Raw genomic sequence first — 15,818 nt, 5'->3', positions numbered from 1 at the left:
CAGGCTTTATGGACGCAAAACGTCTCTTTAACGGAACATCACTATTTTCCAGTTTTTCCCCTTATATGATAGTAAATCCATTCTACATCATGCGTTCTTGTGCTCATTCTGTCGTCAGTGTCCCTGCCATCACCAAGGTCCACGGTGCTCATCTTAAAGCCAGCGCTGCTATGGTGAGGCTGAGGCTCTATGACATCCTGGCTCTCCTGCCCCCAAAGACATATGAAGGTAAGAACATTGGTCCTCTTTTGTATCTAGTCCTCTCTGAAATGTGTAGGGAAAGTGTTTCAAAGCAGAACTTATCTCCTCGTGCAGGCAGCTTCAATGCTCTCTTAAGAGAACTGGTGGCTGAGTTCACTTTGACTGACAACTCGGCCAACACCACCACCTCCTTGCTGCGATCACTTTGTCACTGTGATGACAGCGTGCTTATGGGCTCCTGGCTTCAGGAGACAGACCACAAGTCCATAGAGGATCAGGTAAAAGCTCAAATTATCTATGATGTGGGAAAACATGACTGCTATTTTGTGTTTGTACGTGTCTACGAAAGATGGGCAAATTCTGTTTTCCTTCTCTAAAGGACTTAATAAACAGACCTCAATCTGCAGTAAAAAAAGAAACATTCTGCAGTCGTGACATGAACCATAATTTTCTTTATTGTTGTGCAACCATTAACACATTGAATGCCAATCTCGTAGATCTACGCGAACCTATTTAAAGCCGCAGCGTGCCAGTCGCGTAGATCTACGCGAACCGCCGATTCCCATTGATTTTGCCCCAGGTGCACTTTCCGAATTTTTTTCCGTTTCCGGTTTCCGGTCGGAAACAGAATTATTCGGGTTCCGGTTTTTTCGATCGTATCCGCTTCCTGTCTGGGATCCTGTTTAAAACTCGATTTTCTCGGTTGTTGTTTTTTTCCTCGCTGATCACTGTTTACCGTTGATCGGCTGTATCTTCAAGATGGCGGCTCGCATTTGGAAACTGTTTTCGCTGGCCGTTTCTCACGGATCCGCTGTGTGTTTAGAACCAAATGAACGCGCACTTTTAACTTATTTAGCGAGGTCTGTGGCGACATGAAAAAAACAAAAAAACAACAATAAAACGCTGGCACTGGTGAGTACATTATGAGATTAAACTCTGGCATGGAATGTGTTAAAAACATAATTTTTGATGTTTAAAAAAAACTTTCCTTTTAAATGGAAATGGCGGAGACAATAATGATATCTGATTATCACACATTGAACACGCAACTCAGCAGGAGTAACTACGTAACCATGGACATGTGCAGAATAGACAGCATTTACTGTAATGGGCATTGGGCATAGTTTTAAGCTTGTATTAAACTAACTAACTAGTCACCAGCCACTTCTTTTTGGCTGACATTGATGATTCCACCGGGAGGTCATAACGCATGCAGAGGCGCACACTATCCGACCTAGTTCTGCTCCCTGCTGAATAGGAGCCCAGCTGAGCATGCGCCCTGAACAACCTATAGGAGTTGCTAGTGCAGTGACTACTAGAGAATACACTCCCTGCAGGCTTCCCACCTGCAAACATGGCCAATTGTGTTCATTGGAGCACCTGGCCAAGCCGGAGGCACCGCAAAGGAATTGAGCCCCACTGAGTCCCCACAGTGGTGGGCATGAACTTTACCCCCTGTGCCACCTGGATATGCCCTCTTTTTTAGTACTTCTTGTACATTATTTTCTGCGGAGGACGGTACAAAACTACTCTGAATGTCTTGGAACCGTGAATAATTTTGCTAGCTGTGAAATAACCATTATTTAGTAGATAATAAAAACGGCATACAAGCACAAACCCCAAATGGTATCTCCTCAGTTAGTTAATAATAAAGTAGTTTAATTGGGTGGTCGAGGTTGGATGTGTGTGTGTGTCCAGGTGGAGTTAGAATTAAAACACTTTCCCATCTCACCATAGAGGCCTGCAGGGGTCGTTTCCCAGCAGCAGTGTCTCCAACGGTCTGACGAACACAATTAGCAGTATTCGTGGGTGTGTGAAGGCAGCAGAAAATTGTGTCCTTGTTTGCTGCACTAGTGACTCCTACTGGTTGGTCAGGGTGCCTGTTCATTCAGGAAGGGGAACTGGGGAAGGTAACGTGAACCTTTGCATGCATTAAGCTCTCCTGTTGAAACTCCTCACTGTCCAGTGAAAAGATACAGCTGTCGACTCCATGTGTATCAGTGGAGGCATGTAGCCCTCTACTCCCTCCCCGGGTCAACAGTGGGGGTTGGCAGCGACATCGGACTGCGGTATACATGGGGGACTGGCAATGACAAAATTGGGGAGAAAATGAAAATAGTTGATAAATAATATCATGATGATTTCATATTGCAGCTGCAGCCCAACAGTGCATCTGGCAGTGGGGCTTTAGAACATGACCCCTCTTCCATCTACCTGCGTGTTCCTGTGGGTGAGGCCATCCCTGGGCCCCTTCCTCTGGGTGTATCTGTCATCGATGCCTCCGTAGCGCTGTTTGGTGTGGTCTTCCCCCATGTCTCCTTCAAGCACAGGTTAGATAGCTTTCGGATATTTGCATAACGTCAACCATTTGATCTAATGTAATATTTACAACATCGTTGGTATGTTTTTGTCCTCCGTCTGTTTTCATTCCGTGCTTACTCTGTAACGCCCCATAAATAAAATGTATTTCATCGGACCTTGCCACACAACACAGGCTGCAGATGCTCGACCACTTTGCAGAGTGCATCAAGCAGGCCAAGGGCATTCGTCAGCAGGCAGTCCAGCTTAACATCTTTACTGCAGTACTTAGTGCCCTCAAGGTGAGGACCAATCCATTTTCATTCTCTCCTTTGATGCTTCAGCCTGAAATATGAGATTTCCTAACGTATATCGCATTATTTAGCTGATGCACAATTAATGCTTCTTTTCCTTTCTTCAATTCCTGTCTACAGGGTCTGGCGGAGAACAAGAGTACCCTGGGTCCTGAAGAGGTGCGTAAGTCGGCCCTGGCGCTGGTAATGGGAGCCTTGGACAACCCCAACCCCATCCTGCGTTGTGCTGCTGGAGAGGCTCTGGGGAGGATGGCTCAAGTGGTGGGAGAGGTCACCTTCATTGCCCGGATGGCACAGTACAGCTTTGACAAGTACGTAAGCCATCAGGTCCCTACCGTACGTTGGCCCAGTATGTTTTCTTGAGTCTTTTTTTGTATTATTTGACTTTGTTTCTAAAATCCTGGACAATTGAAATCAGAGCGAGTTCTTGTAATACCGTAAATTTCGGACTATAAGCCGCGACTTTTTTCCCATTTTTCGACCCTGCGGCTTATATAACGGTGCGGCTTATCTATGGATTTTTACAGCTAACGGCCACTAGGGGACCTCCTAAATCTATGGATTTTACACCCGCGGCTTATAGTCCAGTGCGGCTTATATATGTACAAATCATTCAATTTAGCTGCTGCGGCTTATATTCAGGTGCGGCTTATAGTGCGAAAATTACGGGTACATATGAATTATAATTATAGACCAGGATGCCATTCCATTACAATTAATGCATAATATCAAAAAAAGTGGTCAGAAGGCAAGGGAAAGAGAGAGAAGAAACGGTGGCACAAACTGAAACCAGTCAACTGGGGCCTTATTCACATAACATCTTAAAAGTAGCTACTAACTGGCCCATTTTAGGAGAACATCTTAAAAACAATGGCCATTCAGTTCAAATTTTAATGGTTGTCAATTTTAGGTGTAAGATTAATTCACAGAGCATTTTAGTGCTAAAAACAGGTCCTAAGTCAGTGAGAAGTGAGTGGTAGTTGAGAAGACTTTTAAATTGCTAAGACTAAATCACATTGATAGAATAATTGCTAAGAAAAATAGCTCTGTGTATCCGGTAAAACTCTTAGCTTGGACGTTTTAGTGCCGTTTAGGAAAGCTCTTAGGGGTAGAATACTGTGAATACATCCCCTGATTTACATTTGACTCACTTAGAGAATGTGGTCACATCCCTGACTGAACGTCTGTCGTGTCCAACCTTGAGCTCCATAATGTTATTCGTGTTTTTCAGGCTGAAGTCTGCCCGTGATGTGGTGTCAAGGACAGGCCATTCTCTGGCTCTAGGCTGTCTGCATCGATACGTCGGTGGAATCGGCTCCGGCCAACATTTAAAGACCAGCGTCAGCATCTTGTTAGCCCTGGCCCAGGATGGATCCTCCCATGAGGTTCAGGTGAGTAAGGGGAAAATCCTAGAGAATGCTTTCGGCTTTTGGATAGTTGTGTTTGTTGCATACGCTGTACACACGATCATCACGTTGTTTGTGGGTGTGGAATCATCTGAAAGCTAACACTCTTGACTTTCCTGATGTTTTGTTTGCCAGACGTGGGCCCTGCACTCTCTGGCTCTGATCGTGGACTCCAGCGGTCCCATGTACAGGGGCTACGTAGAGCCCACCCTGTCTCTGGTACTCACCCTCCTCCTCATGGTACCCCCCTCCCACACAGAGGTGCACCAGTGTTTGGGTCGCTGCCTGGGAGCCCTCATTACCACTGTCGGACCAGAGCTACAAGGTAAATGTGGCAACAAACTGACCCAACCTCCTGTCGTCAAAACCATCAAAAAAGTGTTCTTTTAACTCTAGTCTGCAAATGGAACCAAATGCAAATGGAACCGTTACTCTGAGAGTGTACAAACGGAACCAAATGATGCATTTGGTTCCATTTGTACACTCTCTGAATTAAATGAACTCTCAGGATTTTACTGTGTACTGTTACAAAAACGTGCTAATTATTTCCTGTGAATGTAAACTGTACCCTTGAATTTTCCTAAATGGACCAGCAGGTGGCAATGTTATCCATTTTAATCTAATAATCAGACCGGTAGCCCACTCTAGCAGGCTTGGAAGCAAAAGATGATACCTAACCTAATGCGATGTATCTTGTATTTTCTGCTCAACCTGTCTTGTCTGTGGGGTTTGCCAGGAAATGGTGCCACTATCTCCACCATCCGCTCGTCATGCCTGGTTGGCTGTGCCATCATGCAGGATCACTCGGACTCGCTGGTGCAGGCAGCTGCCATCTCCTGTCTCCAGCAGCTACACATGTTTGCTCCCCGCCATGTCAACCTCTCCAGCTTGGTGCCCTGTCTCTGTGTAAGACCCCTGAGTTTTATAATGTACATGGGTACTGAATGAAGACATTCGTTCTGCAATTATCAACCATCATGATCCGGTTACATATAAACTGGGGCTCCGTAAGGGGGGAAACCCTTGAATCAGAGCCTAGAGCTAGACTGGGGCCCTGAAAAACGCCAGAGATACCAGGCTAAAATACTTTAGCAGAACCCTTTTTGTTCTTGAATGCGTGCCTTTATCCAGTTCCTTTTGTCAAAGTGATTTTGTGCTATTTTAAATGTGTGATTTGTAGCATTTTGCTGCTTGTCGCCAGTAAAAACAATTTGCAAAGAGCTGTGTTTACAAGTGACATAGTTCCCATAACCCGAAGGGATGGCTGCGTGTTTCTAAGTGACATCAACCCCATAATCAGGAGGGATGTGGTGGCTGTTTGAATCCCAGAATCTAGAGGGACGGGCGTATTGTACTTGGCTATTTGGTTTTTAACAATGGCTAGGGCTTTTTAGGATTTGCTTCTGCTACTTCAAGGGAGCAAATCCTGCTCAGTATACAGAGAAAATGCAAGAAATCGTTACATTTTAAAAACAAAAAAAGCAATATTGTTGAAATTGCTCACGCCCTGCATTGGCAAGTACTGAAATTAAAGCACTTGTACTATGTCATGAAAAGGTGGTATCGGTGCACCCATATTTAATGTGTCACTTTAACTAATATTATTATGGGGCCTGGGAGCCCAGGTGTCGGGGGACCCAGGATTTATAAACACACCCCTGCATATAAAATTGTTTCTCTCTTGAGGTTGTAATGAATGTTGGGTAACGTTCTTTTTTTTTTAAACCTAAAATGGATAGATTGCATTTAGAAATAAAAGCTTTTATACAACCCTTGGTTTTGCACTTTATGTTAATGTTAATGTAGATATACTTGCAGTCTGTCTTGATTGTTGCGTTTTCACTGCGCTCCTGACAGGTGCACCTGTGCAGTTCCCACCTTCTGCTGCGTCGCGCTGCAGTTGCCTGTCTGAGACAGCTGGCCCAGAGGGAGGCATCAGAGGTATGCGAGTACGCAATGAGCCTGGCCAAGAGGTCAGGAGACAACAAAGACAATGCCACCATCAGTGAGTGCAAACCTAAGAGATTACCGCAGCGTCTAGTGTTGTCATGGGCCTCGAATGTGACGCCGTGATCGTGACTTGTGTCATGTTTGTCCCTGGCATAGATCTGAAAATCACAGAGACGGGCCTAGAGGGGGTTCTGTTCGGCATGTTGGATCGAGAGACGGACAGAAAGCTGTGCCATGACATCCATGACACACTGGGCCACATGCTCTCCTCTCTTGCTGTGGATAAACTCCCCCACTGGCTGAAGCTCTGCAAGGATGTCCTAGCAGCAACCACAGGTGATTACACTACGTCATTGCTTTCCCTGAAGTTGAGCTGACACGATATGATGAATACTAAACGTTGAACTGAAAGAAATACATTTGGCCGAAGGTGAGGGATATTTGATACTCACATTAACTACATTCACAGTTAAGCCCGATTTTATACCTCCATCGCACGCTCAGAACATCTAAAAGTCCACATTCGTGTAGATCTACAATATTTGGCGTGCGACATAAAGCATAAATTAGGCATTATCAATTTAGCAATGCACACGGAAAGGTCAAGGATGACAATAAGCTTTTAAAACCCTTTCTGATTCTCAGTTTACTCTAACGCACATCTGATAATAGGATTGATAACGATCACTGACTGCCAAGGCGTTGCTGCTGCATAAACAAACATTCTTTATTCTTGCTTTCACATAATTGGGTATTATGTTGAATTCGGTGATCTCCCCTTTGCAGAGGTTGGAACAGTGGTGCCGGTCACCTTTGACATCGGGAAAGACGAGGAAGACTCTGAGAAGAAGGACGAGATGGACGACGACATCATGTTCACAACGCTGGGCGGAGACGACAATGCCAAACCTTCTTCTGTGGCGCCACGCTGGGTGACCAGGGTGTTTGCTGCCGATTGCTTGTGTCGCATCATCCTGCTGTGCGAGAACGCAGACAAGAAACACTTCGACCTGGCTGCTGCCCGCTCTGCTAAAGCCAAAAACCCCAAAGGTATGATGCACTTGGCATGCTGCCAGTGCAGACATAAATATGTGCAGTTGTTTTATACTGTACCACCAGTGACTTGTAGCTCAATGCTGCCTTCTTTGTGTGCCATACAAAGGACGTGGGCATTCTTGCTGGTGGTGAGAACTGAGGGTGTTTTTTTAATGATTAACACAGGGAAAGTAAAAAAAAAACTAGCAGCAAGCCTGGTCTTCAGCCTCCTGAAATTCTCACGTCTCCCCTCTTTTGCATTCCCCTTCACTGGCTTCCGGTTGCTGCCCACAACCCAGTACAAAACACTAATGATGGCACATGGCACCCCTTTTATCTTCAGGACATGAGCCAACCCCACACTCCTGATTGCTCACATTACTGTAGATGAGCTAGTACAGGAAATCTGTTTGTCCCTTCCCTGAGCACTGCTCCACACGTCCTAGACTTTTCTCCCTCCTGGCTCCCAAGCTGTGACCTCCTTCCCCTCCGTCAGGACTGCAGACTCACTTCCCATTTTCCACAGCCGTCTGAAAACTCACCACTCCTCTTTCACTGTATGTCCTCTTGTTGCGGTGTGGTTGTGCGGGAGGCTAGCCGTCCGCCTGTGTGTGTGTCTCGAGCTAATCATGTCATAGATGACTGACGTTACAGCCATTCCCATTCAAATGTTAATTTTGATGGATTCTAGTTATTCTGAAAAGAAAAAAACGCATATCAATTAATTCATTAATTTTACCTTATTTTGAGTCTTTTTGACGATCCACAAAAACGTTTTCTTCCACCCGGATGTAAACAAACGATGTCTCTGTGGAAGGACGAGTCTCTTTCCACCAGAACAAAAACATTGTAACCGTGATCATCTGTTCTGTAGTTATCGGCAGTTGAATATAGCTCGTTTTCGACTAGCAGTTCCCCACAAGTGTCCACAAAATACTCCTGTCCTACACAAAGAAATGCTTGATTGAGGCTGTTTTTTGTTATTTATAATCAAGTTTCGCTGCTTATATGGTCTCTCCGATAATTAAAAAGCTTTGTTTGTTTTCCTCAAGGTGCTTTTTATGTACAGTAGCAAAGAGAGAGATTAGTACGTGAAGGAGTGAACGGTGCTTCCCTCCCACCGTGACAGATAAGAGCAGCCCAGTGGGTATATACTGTAAGCTGCTTCTACAGAGTCCACAGTCTGAACACAGAATCAACCAGCCTAAGCTCTGGTGGGTGTCCAGACACATGTAATGAATGGCACTGAGCGAATAGTGGCTCTGCATGCTGATGGCTCCACCCCATCCCTTGAAATGTGTACTTAAGCTTATTGGTTTCTTTTGAATTGTTCAACTCTATGCCCGGTGGAAAAACTGCATCTTCATGATGCAGTTTTTCATTCCAACCAGGCATTTACGTTGGATGATTCAACTCCTTAGCTCTAAAAACCATCTGGTTGAAGACGTATTGGTGAAATCACCTGGTCGTTTAGCTTTTGGTTACCACTACCAACATGCCCTCGGACTTCCACAGCACATAACTGAATACCGCAGCTATAAACTCTGACGTGGCTTTCGCTCACTTCATCTCCATGGTTCCAGGTGATCTGCTGGTGCTCCATCTGTCGGACCTGATCCGCATGGCCTTCATGGCAGCTACTGACCACAGCAACCAGCTGAGGATGGCTGGACTGCAGGCCCTGGAGGACATCATTAAGAAGTTTGCCTCAGTGCCAGAGCCTGAGTTCCCTGGCCATGTTATCCTGGAACAGTACCAGGCAAATGTAAGCCTGTCACAAAGCTACTGAATTACATTAGGTCTCTCAAAAGTCCAAAAAATTGTCTAAACTTCATATGATAGAATTATGAAAATGTGGGAAATTTCACAACTTAGTCGTTTTGTACAGCATGATGACGTATTACAATCTTTCACTTAATGCCACTAAAGAAACATTTGTGCATTTAAGGTTGGGGCTGCTCTCAGGCCTGCGTTTTCTCCAGATACACCGTCCGACATCACAGCCAAGGCATGCCAGGTAAGTTCTGCACCAAATGACAAAGAATCGCTCCCGAACCACAATAAAGAGGCCCCCCCATCCTTCAAAACTGTCCTTGAAACACACCTTTTCAGAATTGCTTTAACTAGGTTACCCCCCCACCCGAAGCTTGTTTTAACGTTTTATTTTTATTTTATTACCTAATAAAGTTAATTATTTTTTCCCCCATGTAAAGCAACTTTGGGTACTTAGAAAAGCAGTATTATTATTATTAGTTTGTTTACTGTCAAATATTTACACCATGGTACCAACATTCCTGTTTCACATGTGCTGAGTCAGAGCGCTACGAGGCGGTATAACAGCGGTCGCAACCACAACCAGTTTGTTTGTTCTACCGCATTCATTCAGTTGAAGTAACGTTCCTCTTTTATGTCTGTGCAGTTCTACAGCATTCATTCTGTTCATTCTATTAGAAGTAACGTTCCTCTTTTATGTCTATGCAGTTGTACAGCATTCAGTCCATTGAAGTAAGGTTCCTCTTTCATATCTGTGCAGTTGGACACCCTATGTAGTGTAATGCGGCTCTGAGGTTTGAATAACTATTTGATTGATAGTGGGTGCTGCCGCAGTGGCTGCTAATCTCTCTGGCACACTGAGTCATCTCCCCTTCAGAATCCAACAATGTCAAGGCATTGACATAGCAGCAAGTGCTGTATTTCCTCTTCTCTTTATCTCTGTCTCTCTTGCTCTCACTCCACCATCCCTCCCTTTCTGCTTCTCTCTCTGTCTGTCTTGCTCCTTCTGCCTGCGGAACAGTGTCCTATATCCACTCCACTCATGCAGAGTAAAGCTGATTATAAACTTGCACTCTATTTCATTCTCTGCTGCTGCAGCAGTTTTATCAAGCCATTATGGCTTTATATAACATACAAGATCTCAAAATGTTCCTCCCTGGCCTAAGGATAAGAATAAACAACGTAGTTATTTTAAGGCAATTTGAGTGAGGATGCAGGTACATTTTTTTACATACATCGAAATGAGAGCAATGTTCACATGCACAAAGAACCAACTGCAATGTCATGTGACCATCAGGGACTATGATCAATTCATTAACTCATTACTCATTCACTGCCAGGAATTAATTAATTAACCGTCTCCGGTCCCCTTGCCAGCGAAAACGGCAATTTTACTGTACCTGGAAAAATGATTGAAAAATCATGGAATATTCTCTGTGACCGCCGTCCTCGCGGAGATTGGCTCATTACACGCACAGGTATCCGGTAGAATCGGGGGGAAATAATTGGCCGCGATCCTCCATTCCAGAGCTATGGCCGTTTGAATGTGGCTTGTTTTTTGAAAAACTTTTGAAATCCGAGAAAATTGACTTTTGTGAATCCTTTAACATGAAAGGAGGTGATCTTTTTTGTTTTGTTGTGATCACGTGATTTCTGGGTGTACTCTTTTTCGGTGGTGCTTGGATCATTCACAGGCTGCCCCCCCACCACCAAAAAAAACTAAATGACGTCCTTGGCAGCCTGGGCGTTTGGACAAAAAACACGGAAATTACGTCCTTGGCAGTGAATGACTTAAGACCTCCAGACCAGCACATAGAGCTGGCATAGAGTTTAATCCCGCCAGTGCCTGTGGCATCCCTTCACCATCATCCCTTGCATATGAAAAGAGATACGTGGTGGGTTGCACTGCCACCAGTCTGCCACCTCCTGACTCATGTGTGTATCTACAGGTGTGTAGCACCTGGATCGGTAGTGGTGTAGTCAGCGACCTCAACGACCTGCGGCGAGTCCACAACCTACTGGTGTCCTCTCTGGACAAGGTGCAGGCTGGGAAGGGCTCCTCCAGCCAGCTGTACAGCGAAAGTGCCACTACAATGGAGAAACTGGCAGTTCTCAAGGCATGGGCTGAGGTGAGACTGAAACCCCCTCTTCATCTCTGCTCGGAACACGCAGTGCGCGGAACGAAGCTGATGGCAGTCTTTGTGTCTCTATCCGCCCCCTGCAGGTGTATGTGGTGGCGATGAAAATCAAGAAAGAGGCGGAGTCCAAGCCACCCGTACCGGTACAAATCACGGAGGATGATGATGAGTATGAGGACGATCTTGGAGTGGACGTGCTTCCTCCCGACTGCCTGATTAGCCTGGTGCAGCCGGAGCTGCCCTCCCTGAGCCGCCTGTGGCTGGCCATGCTCCGAGACTACGCTCTGCTCACTCTGCCGCCCGAGTTCTCCAGCCAGCTGCCCCCCGACGGTACTACACCGTCTACATTTAAGTACTAGACATGTTCCCTGGTGTGGGATTTGGCTGCGAACAAGCAACAAACATAATCCGCTCTGTTGGACGGGTCTGTCTGTGGCTCCAAAACTTTCAAACGCTGTCACAATGTTAAACTATTGATGGTTATCCCTGTCCTGATTCGCCAAGAGGGCACGCCACACATAAAGTTTATTAGTATTTAGTGATTGTTAGTATTTGTTAGTAAATGTAATGTTGAATGGTCTGTATGCACATGTAACTCCTATATACGACCTCTTGATCTATTAGCTGGTCGCAGCTTATCACTAATTATGAGCATTTTTTCCCCCAGGATTTAATTTCTCAGACATACTGAAGGACTACTAAGGACTAAAGGAGAATGACTGTTAGTTTTCACTGTGGTGATGATCTGCTGCAGTGGCAATAAACTGAGCCCTTCTTTGGTTAGGTTGTTATTCCATCTTTGTACAGAATGTTGTTTACATTGTGTGTGTGTGTGTGTGTTCGTACAGGTGGGGCATTCTATACCCCAGAGACCATCGACACGGCACGGCTCCACTACCGCAGCTCCTGGTCGCCCGTCTTGCATGCCGTGGCCCTTTGGCTCAGCAGCACCGGATTCGGAGCTGAAGAGGATCCTGAGGATCCCCCCTCTGCTCCCTCCAGGATCCCCCCTGGGGGTCTCCCCCTGGGGGGGGTCCCCTTCACCACCAAGACCTTTGAGGAGCAGGTCAAAGACAGGATGCATCTAATGCTGGGTAAACGTTAATCACACACATGATTTTGAGGCTTTGCGTTGCTGTGTATTTTTTTATCTCCGTTCACCAGCTGCCCTGTGAGTCACACTTGGCACCTCGAACTGTGTTTTTGTGCCCCGTCTCCCAGGTGTCAGTATTGAGTTTCTCTGCTTCCCCCGACCTGAGGAGCCGATGGAGCACGTCACGTCATGCCTTCTGGCCCTTTACACTCTCCTGGAGTCTCCCTTTGCTAAGACGCATATCGCAGAGGACCAGGTAAAGGCAGAGTGTACACAAACATAAGGAAGACTGATGATGTCGGTAGGTTTCAGATGGCCAAACATGAAAGGAAGGCTCATTATTAACACAGAAACTACCGGCGAGAGGGTGTGAAAACAACCTCTCAGTGAAGCTATAGTTGAGCATGAGTAATGTATGTATCGTTTTACATTCACTATGGTTCCCTGTCCCCATTTCTGTGTATACGTTTCCTCCTTTATTATCGTATTCAGAGAACCATTACGACTGCACGAAACATAGCCAGTCTGGAAACTCACATCGTACCGCGTTGTTAGCTTGTAGATCAGCTCTTTTCAGCGCAGGGACACCATAGTATGACTGAGTAGAGTATTCTATAAATTAGGCTTCACACGCCTGTGCTCACTTTTTGGCACCAGGCCAGACTGGATGCACTGTTTGGAGTGGAGGGCACAGGGCAATGAATGGATTTGACCTGTAGACGCTTAATGGATAAAGATAAAACACTCGTAGCGAGTGAGGAAGGGAGCACATAAGTTGCGCACAGCCCTGGCCTATCAGAGTGTGGGGGATATTGAACTGTTCCAATTAGAGCTCTATTGTTCCGTTTGTGTTGTAGCTGCTGGGTGTGGAGCTGCTGAATGTTCTCCATAGACTGCTGCTGACCCGAGACCCCCCGGCCATACAGCTCCAGGTCACCGCTGTAGTGCAGGAGACCATCAGGGCAGCAGTGGACCGTGTGCAACAGCAAAGGATCGATCGGGGTCAGGAACTAACATTAAGCAAATTCTCAGTTTTATAAATAAACATACCATTCATCAAACTGAAGCATTGCTTTGCCTCTAACAATGCCATTTACTTTAACTGACAGATAAAGCGATCAATATGGTGGAATGTAATTTTAAGGCTTTCAGAGTTTTATTGTCTGCAGTCTAGACACTGTTCAAATGGGGCTGTTGCCATCAATTTAAGCTCTGAATACACATCACCTGCCGTTTGCAGGGGGACCAGAATTTCTGCCTCTTCCAAAGGCAAAAAAGCAAAGTTCTCTTTAAAACTCCGGCTGTTACAGGTTCATGTGTCTCTGATAACCACAAACGACCATGTTTGGTACATCATACTCGTTGTAGTCAGACAAAATCAAACTTTCCTCCAGTGTTGATGATTTTACCCTCCTCCCTTTGAAAATAAATGGCACGCTTGAGAAGGATGTGTGCCGTGTATTCAGGCCTTTTAGAGAGCTAAACTGGATGGTGTTCCCTTTAGGCAAAGATGACGGCGAAGAGAAGGACTCTCTGGTTCCTCTGGGAGAGGGAGGGGACACGGGAGAGCTTCTGCCCGGCAAGTCCTTGGTGTTTGCAGCCATGGAGCTGCTGGTCTTCATCCTGGTGCGTCACCTGCCCCAGCTCAACACGCGGGTCACCGAGTCTCCCAGCCACGCGCCCCTCAGGCCCCATCGGCTGCCTGAGGAGGCAGCCCGCCTAGTGGCCACCACAGTGTCCATCCTGGCAGAGTTGCCTTCACTCTGCTCCCCTGCTGGTGAGACCTGTAGTTGCTTGAATAAAATTGATGCTGCTCAGCAAGAGCAGTGTGCGGGATCCGTCTTCATGAATATTTCTTCATGAATTGTCATTTGTGACTGTCCAACGCGCCTGCATCTGAGCTACTGTGGATGTGTGAATATTTCCTTGGCATCTGCCAAGGAAATATTCGCACATCCACAGTAGCTCAGATGCAGTATTACCTGTAGTAAAACATGAAATGAAAAATGCTGAAACACACTATGCTTAACCTCTTTGAATCGACTGGCATCCCTATTATGGACATGTCATTATAAGCGAAAGGTTTCCCAAAAACATTGTATTGTGAAAATAGCAGATCTACAAGCAATGCGACACAATAATGAGGGTGTAGATCAGTTCTTTTCCCTGTTCATCGTTGTAGAAGTATATAGTTCAAACATAAGTGCACACAAGAGCGAATTGTTTCTCACATGATGACATAAGCCATAACACAGATCGGTACTAAGACTTTGACCTAACTAATTCCATGCTGTGTAGTTTTGTCCACGTTAATAATTACATTACACACATTAAACATTAAACCAGGATGTCTGCCTCTAACGCTGTTTGGTTATCATCTCTTCTTATAGATCTCCTCCTCACATTTGTAATGGTTTCTTTTGGAATTACAGTTTTCAGAGTTCTTACAAAAGGTCATAGATTAGTAATATGGATGATTGTATAAGTAGTCCATTCTTCCTCTGTGTTGCCTCACAGGAAGCATGACCATCCTGCCTACGGTGTTATTCCTGATCACTGGAGTACTGAAGGAGACTGCGGTGAAGACACCGGACAACTCGGTGCCTCTGCCCGCGTCGGCCGCCTTGCAGGGCATCAAGACAATCATCACCTCCCCACTGGCACGGGTGGAGAGTACTCAAACGCAGTGGACCAGTCTGGTGAGGAGCAGCTTGGCCTCGATGCTCGAGTACTCCCAGCCAGGTAAACACAGAGAGAGAGAGATAAATAAAGCATTTGAAAAATGAACGCAGCTGTCATCGTGAGACTGTCAAGTGACAGCCTGTCAACACCTACGTGATGACAGCCCAGGCTGTGCTCTTTAGATAACTCAATAAAATTATACAGTGTGCCCATGAAAAGCTAAAGAGAACAATGTGTGATATGGCTTCTTTTATTTTCCTGAACCGGTTATTTTACTAAGGTTGCAATCATTCACTTAGTGTTAATTCGTGCACTTGGCCACCCAGCTCTCATTGACTTCAATGCATTCCATCACGGCTCCAGTTTGTCTCCCAGTGCCTAAAACATAACACATCTGACCTTTCCTTTACGTAGCTTTGTTACAGTCCACTACCAGAATAATGTCTGTTTTGTCTGTTCCTCAATATGGTGGAATAGTACTTTACACAAAACTGCACATTTTGTGTAAACATGTAAACATTGCTGTTGTTAGTAATGTTAGATCAGCACTATTTTGTCCTCGTCTGCTATTATGTAATCCTGATGTAAACAAAGGAGATAATCTCACAAGGAGATGACGTCACAAGCAAAAAACTTTGGCAGTGTTTCTGGCAAACGCATAGAAAATGCTACGTTTAAAAAATAGTATACCCACCCATGTACATATGGACAAGGCCTAGGACTTTACAACCGACAACGTATTGATCTGGATATCTGTTTCTTTAGATGAGTCCAGGCCTGACATGGATGAGGTCAGTATGTTGACGGCCATCACGCTCTTCCTGCTGTCGGCCAGTAACGAGGTCGTAGGAGTCGCCGTCTTACAGAAGGGCTGCATGGATCGCTTCCGTAATGGCCTCAACTCCAGTGATCCCTTGGTATGTTGTGG

The 15,818-nt window shown here is 45.6% G+C and overlaps 1 protein-coding gene across 2 annotated transcripts in view; it reads left to right on the top strand.

The window, feature by feature from the left end:
• The window catches only part of heatr5b (HEAT repeat containing 5B), a 30,230-nt gene that overhangs the window by 10,828 nt on the left and 3,584 nt on the right, over positions 1-15,818 (top strand). For both annotated transcript variants that reach the window (XM_080450032.1, XM_080450031.1), the window contains exons 14-34: positions 119-228; positions 316-479; positions 2,356-2,531; positions 2,696-2,801; positions 2,934-3,124; positions 4,045-4,204; positions 4,355-4,544; positions 4,956-5,125; positions 6,077-6,224; positions 6,326-6,505; positions 6,956-7,219; positions 8,788-8,969; positions 9,153-9,221; positions 10,927-11,106; positions 11,202-11,445; positions 11,964-12,209; positions 12,337-12,464; positions 13,066-13,210; positions 13,713-13,985; positions 14,726-14,950; positions 15,656-15,807. In XM_080450032.1, the coding sequence (XP_080306158.1) occupies positions 119-228; positions 316-479; positions 2,356-2,531; positions 2,696-2,801; positions 2,934-3,124; positions 4,045-4,204; positions 4,355-4,544; positions 4,956-5,125; positions 6,077-6,224; positions 6,326-6,505; positions 6,956-7,219; positions 8,788-8,969; positions 9,153-9,221; positions 10,927-11,106; positions 11,202-11,445; positions 11,964-12,209; positions 12,337-12,464; positions 13,066-13,210; positions 13,713-13,985; positions 14,726-14,950; positions 15,656-15,807 (3,703 nt within the window). The remainder of the gene's footprint in view (positions 1-118; positions 229-315; positions 480-2,355; positions 2,532-2,695; positions 2,802-2,933; positions 3,125-4,044; positions 4,205-4,354; positions 4,545-4,955; positions 5,126-6,076; positions 6,225-6,325; positions 6,506-6,955; positions 7,220-8,787; positions 8,970-9,152; positions 9,222-10,926; positions 11,107-11,201; positions 11,446-11,963; positions 12,210-12,336; positions 12,465-13,065; positions 13,211-13,712; positions 13,986-14,725; positions 14,951-15,655; positions 15,808-15,818) is intronic.

The sequence above is a fragment of the Gymnoscopelus braueri genome (genome assembly GCF_963280865.1).
Source record: "Gymnoscopelus braueri genome assembly, chromosome: 14".
Classification (NCBI taxonomy): Eukaryota; Metazoa; Chordata; class Actinopteri; order Myctophiformes; family Myctophidae; genus Gymnoscopelus; species Gymnoscopelus braueri.
The sequence above is the reverse complement of the archived record's forward strand: the minus strand, read 5'-3'. Positions and strand labels throughout refer to the sequence as shown.